Raw genomic sequence first — 10,776 nt, 5'->3', positions numbered from 1 at the left:
CATGTGGCCAAATCAATAAGAGTGTGACATATGGCAAAAAGATTTTTATTTATTAGAGTAGATATAAACCCTTTCTAATAAATACCTTACATATATATTACCTTACATATTAAATGTGAAATTTTAATTTAATAAAATGAAAAATACAATAAAATGACAAGTGGAAAATAGAAAATTTTAAAAATTCTAGAAAATGCCATGTGTACAAATAAATAAGAAGAGGACATGTGGTAAAAAACTTTCATTTATTATAGTAGACTAGGTGTGAGCCCCGTGTATTACACGAGTTTATTTAAAAAAATATTAAACATTAAAATATAAGCAAAAAATATTTTTTAATGTAAAACTTTAAAATAAGAAAGAAAGAAACATATTTATTGCAATTTAATATCATATATATTATATTTAATACTTTACATATATAAGTTTATGATTTTAATTTTAAAAATTGAAACAAACAAAAAATTGACAAGTGGATAATATTTATTTAAAAAATACCACAAAATGACAAGTGTCAAAACTCATGAGAGATTGAAATATGGCAAAAAAAACCTTCATTTATTAAGGAGGATGATGATTCTCATAAAATTCAATATATCACGTCTAATTAACAATGATCGACAAATTAACAATCTCGTATTTTCTCTCACAGACCCTCATTTTCTGCACGGAAATAATCTACCCAAAAATTAAAATTAAAAAGTCCAAAAAAACCCGCCAATTTATTAATTTCTCATCAATCAGGAAACAGAAATAAAAGATTCCCACTTAACAAAATTCATCCGCTATCTCCACTTCATTTCCATTTGCCGTTTCTCTGTAATTTTCTTCAAGTTTTCTCTAATATTGCCACCAAATCTATCTTCGCCTTCAAGTTTTCTTCATCTGGGTATTGCCTTTAATCTTTTTAATTTCACTTTCCAATCATCTCTTTCTTTCTTTTTCTACTGATTTGGTTCAGTGGGTTGCTGTTAAAAAGATTCACACACATTTGGAATCGTCAAGCTTCCTTTCACAGTGCTTGATTTTGTTTTAAGGAAGATTCTTTCTTTCAAGATTCACACAAATTTATATTTTCTCCAAATTATTTGATTCTTCTTCTGGGGTTAAAAGTGATTTCTCGGGAATTTCTGTTTTGATACGAGTTAGAGAGGAGATAGAGAGAGAAAATGAAACGATTGGTTTCATTTCAACTTATATGTGTTTGTTTGGGACTGTTTCTTGCTACTAGTGATGCTGTTCTACCAACAGAAGGTACGTAACTTTCATACTTTCATTTGATTTGTAGTTTCTCATAGATCTTGAATGGTTTTAGAAGGTATTTGTAATGTTTATCGGATATATTATGAGCAATGTGGGTTGCATTTCAAAAAATAGTTAGCGGAAGATCATATGATTCTGTAGGGTTTATCCCAAGAACCCCAAATTTATACATTTTATTTTTATTTTTATTTGCAGTTCATGCTCTGACAGTGTTCAAAGAAGCTATATTTGATGACCCATTATTGGTTTTGTCAAACTGGAATGGCTTAGATTCAGATCCTTGTAACTGGGTTGGTGTTTACTGTTCTGATGATCATGTTAGAAAAGTGTAAGTGATTTTATCTCTTCGATTCCTATTTGCCTATTTGGAAATGATATATGTAATGATGCTAATTCAATGGTTTTTCAATTTGATTGTGCAGAAACATTTCTGGGTTTTCCATAAAGGGATTCATAGCCGAAGAGCTGTTTCAGCTCTCATTCTTGCACGAACTGTATGTTTATCTTACCTTCAAGAACATAATAAAAGATCAAGATTTTCATCAAGAAATGGTCATACTTGCAGGATATTACATGGTAACAATCTCATCGGTTCCATACCCAAAGAAATTGGAACGCTGAAGCACTTGAAAATCTTAGATTTGGGGATGAACCAGCTATCTGGACCGATCCCAAGTCAAATCGGCGATCTTGTTAGCGTTATCAAAATGTGAGTCTATTCGACTGGAATTTCATCACATTTCAAGAAATAAAATCCAACGATTTTTTCTTACCTGTGAAGCTAATTTTCATTTGTTAGAAACTTACAATCCAACGCACTGACTGGAAAAATGCCTTTGGAGCTTGGTAATCTTAAGTACCTTCAAGAGCTTCGATTGGACAGAAATAAACTGGAAGGAACTGTTCCTGGTGCTAATTCTACAGATTTTGCTTCAACCATGAGAGGAATGTAAGTTTAAAACGCTCCAATTGATTTTAATTGCATCTACATTGTCCAGAAATGTCGTTGCTAAATATGAATCGACTGTTACAGGTATGCTTCAAATACAAACGCCCTAGGATTCTGTCGAGCAACTCCTTTAAAAATTGCGGATTTCTCATACAACTACCTTGTTGGAAGCGTTCCTAAATGCTTGGAATATCTTCCAAAGTACCTTTCTTTCTTCTTCTTCATCGTCATCTTTTCTGTGTTTTTCTTTTTAATCTCATTTTCTTTCGTTCTTCCATAACAGGGCCAGCTTTCAGGGGAACTGCATAAAGTATAAAGGCATCACAACACGTGCTCCTGAACAATGCGGTTTTACTTCAACAGCTATCCCCCGTAAGCCAGAAGGCATGAAACATCGTCCTGAAGTTGACCACAAACACAAACACAAACCTCATCCTTCAAAACTCACGTGGCTTTTAGCTCTTGAAGTAGTGACTGGAGTGATAGCGGGGTTGATCTTCCTTGTAGCCCTTCTCATGGCTCTTCACAGGTGTAAAGAGAAACCATTGAGCATCATTCCATGGAAGAAACCTGGAACTGACAAAGACTGTATGACAATCATTGTTGGTAAGAAACCAAAACTTCCATTTTCTATGATGTTTGTATAAAGAAAAAAAAAATGAACTTTTTCTTTTCTGGATATACAGATACTGATATGCTAAAGGATGTTAGGAGATATAGTCGACACGAACTTGAATTTGCATGTGAAGATTTTAGCAACATTATTGGGTCCTCATCGGATAGTATAGTTTACAAAGGAACCATGAAAGGTGGCCCTGAAATCGCAGTCATATCCCTTTCTAATCAGGAAGAAAACTGGACCAGCTACCTTGAGCTTTATTTTCAGAAAGAGGTAAAACTGGGAAATCTTTGTTTTTCATATATGTTTTCAAGATTCGATCTTTTGCTCAAGTTTTATCGATATCAATCAGGTGGCAGATTTGGCAAGGCTAAATCACCAACACATCGGGAAACTGCTGGGGTATTGTATTGAAGGTATTCCGTTTACAAGAATGTTAGTCTTTGAATACGCGTCAAACGGGACATTGTCTGAACACCTCCACTGTAAGTCTCCGATTCCTTTTAGGGTTTAGGGTTTATGATAGAGAAATATGATTGAATGCTTTTGTTTCTGTAGACGAACAAGGGTGTCAACTAAGTTGGACACGAAGAATGACGATTGTTATAGGAATCGCGAAAGGTCTAAAGTATCTTCACACGGAAATTGATCCTCCATTTACTATATCGGAGTTGAACTCTAGCGCAGTATATCTCACTGATGATTTTTCACCAAAGGTAACACTTCAAACCTTTTTTTTTTTTTTTGCAATCTGTCCCATTGGGGATTTTGTAGTTACATCTTCGTTTTGTTGATGCTTGTAGCTAGTAGATTTTGAGAGTTGGAAAACGATTCTTACAAGATCAGAGAACAACTCTCGTCCTATCAGCAGTGAAGGGGCTATGTGTGTTCAACCGTGTTCATTAGAAGCACGCCATTTGGATATACAGGGTAACATCTTTGCATTCGGTGTTCTTCTGTTGGAAATCATTAGCGGACGCCCTCCAATCTCAAAAGACAAGGGGTTTCTAGTAGACTGGGTATGAAATCATCATATAGCAAAATGATCAGTAGTTTCTGAGTTTTTTTTTTTTTTTTTTTTTTGGTTTCTTGATTCAATGAACGGATCAGTGATGTTTTTGACATTGGTAACAGGCGAAAGATTATCTTGAAGATCCAGAGAAGATGGCATCAGTTGTGGATCCTGCGTTGAAGCATCTTAGAGAGGAAGATCTTGAAGCGATACGTGAGGTGGTGACTATTTGCATTCATGTAAGGCCTAGAGATAAAGTAACAATGCAAGAAGTGTGTGCGATGTTGGAAAGGAAACTTGACATATCGGGTTCATCAGAGCTCATGGCATCATCGTTAGCGTGGGCTGAGCTTGCACTTTCGTCTTGACCCGACTCCTATAAAACCTAACATACTGTAAATCCTAGTCCTGATGATCATATATACCAACCATCTTATTAGCATTGGATTAAAGCTTCTTGATTTCTTCATCTTTTGATGAGGAGTTGTAAATTTTGGCTTCATAAAAGAGCACAAGGTGAATTTCATAATGGCAAAATATTTTTTTTTAACCAATTTAGGGTTTTTGATTTGGAAGAAAATAACTTTTAGCAAAATATAATTTGGTTTAAGATATCATGTTCTCAAGATGGAATAGATATAATTTTTATGACATGTATTCATAAGATGATAACAAAGAAAATAAATTCGGTTTGCATCGGATTTGAACCGCCGTAATTGAAAAGGATCTAACCAAACATATTTGGGTTAGGTTTATTTTTTTTGAACGAAGGTTAGGTTTATTAGAACCAGTTTAATTGCAAACTGAATCGTAAACCAAATTTATTCTTGGTTTTATTTGATTTATAAACTATAATCCAATATATCAAATGCCCTAGGCACATTATACTTAGGTTTTATTTCACTCAATAACAATAAGTCAACTAATTATAGTTCACAAATAGAATTAAGCATCTAATCTACTATTCATAAAGTAAGTTAATAACGTAAATACAAGTCTAAAACATCATAAAATTAGAACAAAAATCAAAAAATTAGGTTATAAAACAACCTATTTGGAAAAGAGTGAAGACAAATGAGAATATGTCACTTGTTGACTTGTTCTTTGTTGAAATGAATTGAATATGATAAAACAGTAAATTTGGTCCTGTGGTATTAAATTTTTTTTGGATAGGTTCCAAAAAGTTTTTAGCTTGCAAGGAATGTCCAAAATTAAGGGTTTTTTTTTTTTTTTTTTTTTTTTTTTTTTTTTTTTTTTTTTTTGGTTTTTGGTCAAAAAAAACTTAAATAGATAGTTATGCCCTTTTGATTTCTTTTCTTTCTTTTTTATGGTTTATAACTCACGCATACATTCTTTTCTTTTTCAGCTTCCTTCCCTTGGTATATCATACACACATGTAGTTTTCTTTCTTGATCTCGTACCCTCGTTCCATATAGATTTCTTTTAGTTGCAGCTCAATAGAAATGGTTTTTTAGGATCGATCCCCGTAGAGCATGAGATGTTACTTAAGAAGTCATGGTCGCTGGTCACTGCCCATAACCCTTCGCCGCCCACAACCACCAGTGAGATACCGACCGATATGGAAGATCCCTTGAAATCGGATTTAGTTTTCCAACTGATTAACAATGAGAGAACCCCATTTCACCTAAAATCGGATTTGGTCGAATTCTATGTCCGATTTCACTTGGATTCTCATTGATTTTACTGTGTGTATGTGTGTGTTTTTTCATTTCTGGGAATTGACTTGTATGTAGGTGTTAATCCCAGAAATTGATTTGTGTGTGGGTGTTTCAACGAGATTCAAAAACGAATTTTGCATTCCCGATAGTGCAACATAAACAGAAACATGACCAAACCTATGAGTGTGTCTGTTTTGTGTTTTGTGTTCTTTTTTTTGAAGAACCGTAGAAAATATGGACTTTGTATGTATGTGTTCTTGAGTTTTGACAAATACACCCAGAAATGAGAGAGAGAGAGAGAGAGAGAGAGAGAGAGAGAGAGAGAGAGAGAGAGAGAGAGAGAGAGAGAGAGAGAGAGAGAGAGAGAGAGACGTTGGGTGAAATTTTATTTTTTATTTGTAATTATTTAAATACCAAAATAAATAAAGAAAAAAAAGAAATGAAAAGGGTAAAATGGATTTTTCAAGTGTATCAAGGACCAAAAACTCAGAAAAACCTTGATTTTGGATCTTCTATGCAAACTGAAAACTTTTTGGACCCTATCCAAAGTTTTTTGATACCACATGGACCAAATTTGCAGTTTTGTCATTGAATATTTAAATGTTTTGTGACAATAATATCACTTGACGACAATAATGGAAGAGGAGACCGGAGAGACGAAGAGGAGATATTTAAATTATTTATCGTTTAAAAAAACTATTATTTTTTGTTTTGTTTCTTTTATATATTTTTTTATTTGTAGAATAGTCAAATCAAACAAAGAAGATGTTGGACTTAGGTTAGATAATTGACTTTTTTTTTAATTATCTATTTTAGTCTAACAATTGGCCATAAGGCGGAAGTGGAACATATCATCTAATACTGTCATATCATTTTTAAAGCACAAGCTCTTGCCATGTCAATTTTGCCACATAATATGAATATGAATGACAAGCCATTTTGAGGAGATAATTCAACATGATAAAAAATTAATAAAAGAGAAAAAAAAAAGAAAAATAAATAAACACACTCACATACACATTTTCTCTCTTCTCTCTCTCATCAACACTAAAATGCCATTTTAATTTACCATTATGCCATGCCACCTTTGAGGGATGGTGTTTGTATGGAATATCAAACAAATGGTGAGTGTTTTTGTCATTCAGTCCCTCAAACCTAAGATGAATCCATTGTGGCATTAAGATTGCGCAACGTCGTATACTTGTGAGAGCAACAAGCATAATAAACAAAAATAATATAATTCTTAGTTTATTTCATTTCATGTACAGAGTTTTCAATCATGGGGAACCTCCTCCATTCGTCTCTATTTAAATCCGTGCTTGGTTGAACAATATATAAATAAGATGAGTGACATGAGCCTCATGAGCCTTCCTATAAAACTCATCTCACTCATATCCACTAATATCAACAAAAGAACAATACACGATTAAACAATCAAAGATGATTAAACAAAAGAACAATACATGATTAATGAGTTGAGTTTCTTCTCGATGCATACACTAACCATCATATACATGATCAAACAATCAAAGATGTATGTAATCAAATTAAAGAAAATACCAAAAATATCACTAAAAAAACTTTATGGGTCTTCTAGAGTACATGCCGCCTCTATTTCTCCAACTTTCATGTAAATACAATATCTTTTTATATTCTATATGTAAATACCATATCTTATTTTCACTTGGCTCTATTAATTATTCAGTTATAACTATTGGACTTTTTATAGAAGTGGAAAAGTAAACATCACAAAAACTATATGAAACCCAATAAGATTATGTAATAAAGAAAATACTAAGTTAGATAATGAGATTGGTCCCTATGTTGAACTGGTTTTGTTTAGGTTTCATTTATTTATAAGCCCAAATTTAAACTATCAAATTTCTTTTCAAAATCACTTTAAAAAATAAAATCCTTGTTTCTTAAACTCGTTAGCCCAAGAAACCACTTCATTAACAACTAAATATGTCTACTTCCTTGATAAACACTACCAAACTAATCACCATTTCCAAATTTTGCAAACTTGGCAATAATTTTCTAAAAACATCGAGACCAAGTTGGTCGGTCTATAATCGCATAAATATAATAGACGGTTAACCTTGAAAATTAAAGAGATAAATGAAGCATTCATCATCTTTTATTGATGATTTTTTTTTTGGAAAGACAAATATATAATAAAAGATAACGACTCACATCAAGACGATGCAAGGAGTAAGTACAAAACAAAACAGGAAAGGAGAAAAGAACAAGAGAAAAAAGTTACAAATAGGGAAATGGATCGAGATTCCAAACTCTCAAATCCATGTTTTTAAATGAACCTTTATGTTTACACCATACGAAAGTTATTGATTTTATCTTTTCCACTGTCTTCTCCGGTACGATAGGGATGTTTCTAAAAACCTTGTGATTTCTGTCATTCCATATACACCATAATCCTCTATATAAGGTCGTATTCAACATGTTTCTTTTCTTTTTGCATTTAGACTACCGAGATATGAATAGTAATATGTTTTTGACTTATTGCATTAAATAGATCCAAGATTTTTGTTATGAGTCCAAAATTATATTTTCCAATCTCAATCAATTATTCACACCCGCACTTCGCTCAAGACGATCCTTATCATCAATAAACTAGACTTAACTATAAGATCAAAGTTATTAATTTTCTGGAGCTCGGACATCAAAATCTTGTTTTTTCTTACACTTCGAGTCTCCATTTTTTAACCGGGGCTTTAAGAGTTTTGAGAATGGAGGAAACCACCAATGGCCAAAGGACCATTCAACCTTGGCAACTTCAGCCAACTTCGGGTCAAGAAGCTACAAATTGTAGAATCGAAAGGGATGGTTCCAAAGTCTTCACCACGAGTATAAAGAAGCTAGGGACAATTATTGAAGTGGAGTGCATGGAAGTATCACCAAGACATTACATTCACACAAAACTCAAGGAAAGTGGGCAAAACAATAATGGGATCCAATCCTACTAAAATTTTTACCTCCCATTTTATAGTTTTCGAAATAAATTTAGGTAAAAAAATTAAGATTTTTAAGCAATACTTATCATCTGGGAAATGGCTATATGGGCATGATGTAAAAATAATTTTCGAATATAAACTGTAATTTTGAAGGATAAAATTCCAAAATTTTCTAAGGATTTTTTGTGTGTGTATTTTTTCATATCAAAACTCAAAAGTATAATATGGAACTATTTTTTTGCTATGTAAACGGTCTTCTTCGAAGGTTTATAATACAAAAAACAAAAAATGTTTTTCTGGCAAAAAAGTATGATTTTCGAATGTGAACAATAATTTCGTAGGTTAGACATGAGAATTTCTCTGTAATTTTTTTTTCATTTTAGCACGTGAATCTACAGTTTTTTATTTTATTTATTTATTTTTGTAAATGGTCTTTGAATATTTCTAACACAAAAAAATAAAATATAAAAATGTATGACTTTCGAATATGAAAAGTAATTTTACAGGCTAAACCTACAAAAAAATTAATTTTTTTATTTCTTTTGTTCTGCATTTTTGCATTTTTGAAAATTCTTACCACAAAAAAGTTATTATTATTATTATTTTTTTTCATTTTCACAGGTCAAACTGCATTTTCGCAAGCCAAACCCATGGGAAAAAACGTCGTCATTTTGACAATTTCGCATGCCAAAAAACTATTTCGAAGTAAGGTCTGTGGAATTTATTCTAATTGAGGAAAAATCCAAATATTTGACTAACTCTTTTGAAAAAACTTACATGAATAGATAGATTTGTTTTTTCTTCAAAAAGTAGTTACTTCAACAAACCCTATTTTGAGGTGGGTCATCTGGTTGTTTAATCCCTTATCCAGTTGGGTGTAGTTTAAGCTGCCACAGCTACACTTCCAGATTAGTTCTATATGAATTATAATGAATTGATGATGTGATTTAAGGGAAAATTTGTGAAATGACCAAAAAGAAGGGGATGTTTGAGAAAAATGACTACAAAATTTTGGTTTTCGGAAAATGACTACGATTTCCGCCGAGAAGAACTCTGTGAAAATCCTTATCTTATGAGGAATGCATTTATCTCTAAGAAAATGATGTGGTGGGGGAAAAAGACAAAATTTATTTCAATTTCATGGTTCCTTCCACTGGTACACTCCTCTGTAGAAGTAGAAGTATAACGCCTTTGTAGAAATGGTAGCTAGAAGTGTTAATGAAATTCCAACATTTCCGCAGAGCATGTCTCTGCGGAAATGGTACACTGCTCTGCGGATCTTTTAATTTTCTACGGAAATGGTTGCTGGAGTGGTTAAGATACATTAATGAAGTGTATATAAATGTTTTTTTTTTTTTTTTTCGTTTTTTAATTGTTTTAATGACTATAAATGTTTTTTTTGGTTTTGTTTTGTTTTTGTTTTTAGATGTTTTAATCACTGGAAACCATTTTTCATTATATAATTATGCAGAGAGTGTTACGAAAATATGACTTTTATTATTCTGTTTATGGGAGGTTTATGACAGTCAGTTAATGGAAATGATGTGTACGTTAGAAATAATGTTAAAAACTTTGGTTTAAATCTTCTTCCTAATTTTGACCATCAGATGTTGATAGAAATGGTTAGAAATAAAGTAGGTGTGTTCAATTGTCATATATTGTTATCTTTTAAACACCCAAACTGTGGGCATGTCATGGAAACTTGTAGATGAATAAGATGTATTTCAACTAAGAAATGTAATGTCTAAAACAAACCAGACAGTGCATTTGTATTTATCGATGCTTGGTGTAGAAGTTAAAGAGCAGCCTATTGTGGTGAATCAGTTTATTGGAGCAAAAAGTAGTGGAGGTTGTGGAGTAAGACAATCCGGTGGAAATCGTTCCGGTGGAAGAGGAAATGACATTGGATTCGGTTGTCAAAAGAGAGGTTCAGTTCCTTATAACTTTGTATCAGATAATGATCAAGAACAAAATTTACGCATGACAAAATTAGAACAACAAAAGTTATTTGACTATGGTGAACTACCTAATTGAATAATCAATTATCTGATGAAAAATCAATTGAAGGGTGGTCAGAAGATGAATTCATGCAACGGAAAACAGCTTTTTACCCATGGTATTGTATTCCTCCCATTTCTGATTGTGCAGATCCGATTCTTGAACCCGGGCCATTTCACAGTTTAGGTTCGAATGATAAAATAGTTGTCAATCAAACCTATAATGCCAAAAAATACTAGCATCTATTGTTAAATTCAAAAGGAATGTCTTCAAAAGGATTGACT

The 10,776-nt window shown here is 32.5% G+C and overlaps 1 protein-coding gene across 1 annotated transcript; it reads left to right on the top strand.

Moving 5' to 3' along the window:
- The first annotated feature begins 783 nt into the window (after positions 1–783).
- LOC145091433 (putative LRR receptor-like serine/threonine-protein kinase At1g63430) lies at positions 784–4,393 on the top strand. Its single transcript, XM_079029145.1, has 12 exons — positions 784–1,254; positions 1,459–1,591; positions 1,686–1,757; positions 1,829–1,972; positions 2,063–2,212; positions 2,297–2,413; positions 2,496–2,818; positions 2,899–3,104; positions 3,184–3,316; positions 3,390–3,547; positions 3,635–3,850; positions 3,966–4,393. Exons 1-12 carry the CDS (start codon positions 1,170–1,172, stop codon positions 4,209–4,211), a joined length of 1,983 nt encoding a protein of 660 aa, XP_078885271.1. The 5' UTR covers positions 784–1,169; the 3' UTR covers positions 4,212–4,393.
- Positions 4,394–10,776: the final 6,383 nt, after the last annotated feature.

The sequence above is a fragment of the Lactuca serriola genome, chromosome 3 (assembly GCF_051521515.1).
Source record: "Lactuca serriola cultivar US96UC23 chromosome 3, Lser_US96UC23_V15, whole genome shotgun sequence".
Taxonomy (NCBI): domain Eukaryota; kingdom Viridiplantae; phylum Streptophyta; class Magnoliopsida; order Asterales; family Asteraceae; genus Lactuca; species Lactuca serriola.
Note: the sequence above shows the minus strand (reverse complement) of the source record. Positions and strands in the feature narration are given on the sequence as shown.

Excerpts from the sequence above, each read along its gene's own strand:
- LOC145091433 (XM_079029145.1), top strand. The coding sequence starts at position 1,170 with ATGAAACGATTGGTTTCATTTCAACTTATATGTGTTTGTTTGGGACTG. Across the intron at positions 2,213-2,296 it reads GCTTCAACCATGAGAGGAAT|GTATGCTTCAAATACAAACG; the intron begins GTAAGTTTAAAA and ends CGACTGTTACAG. Across the intron at positions 2,414-2,495 it reads TGCTTGGAATATCTTCCAAA|GGCCAGCTTTCAGGGGAACT; the intron begins GTACCTTTCTTT and ends CTTCCATAACAG.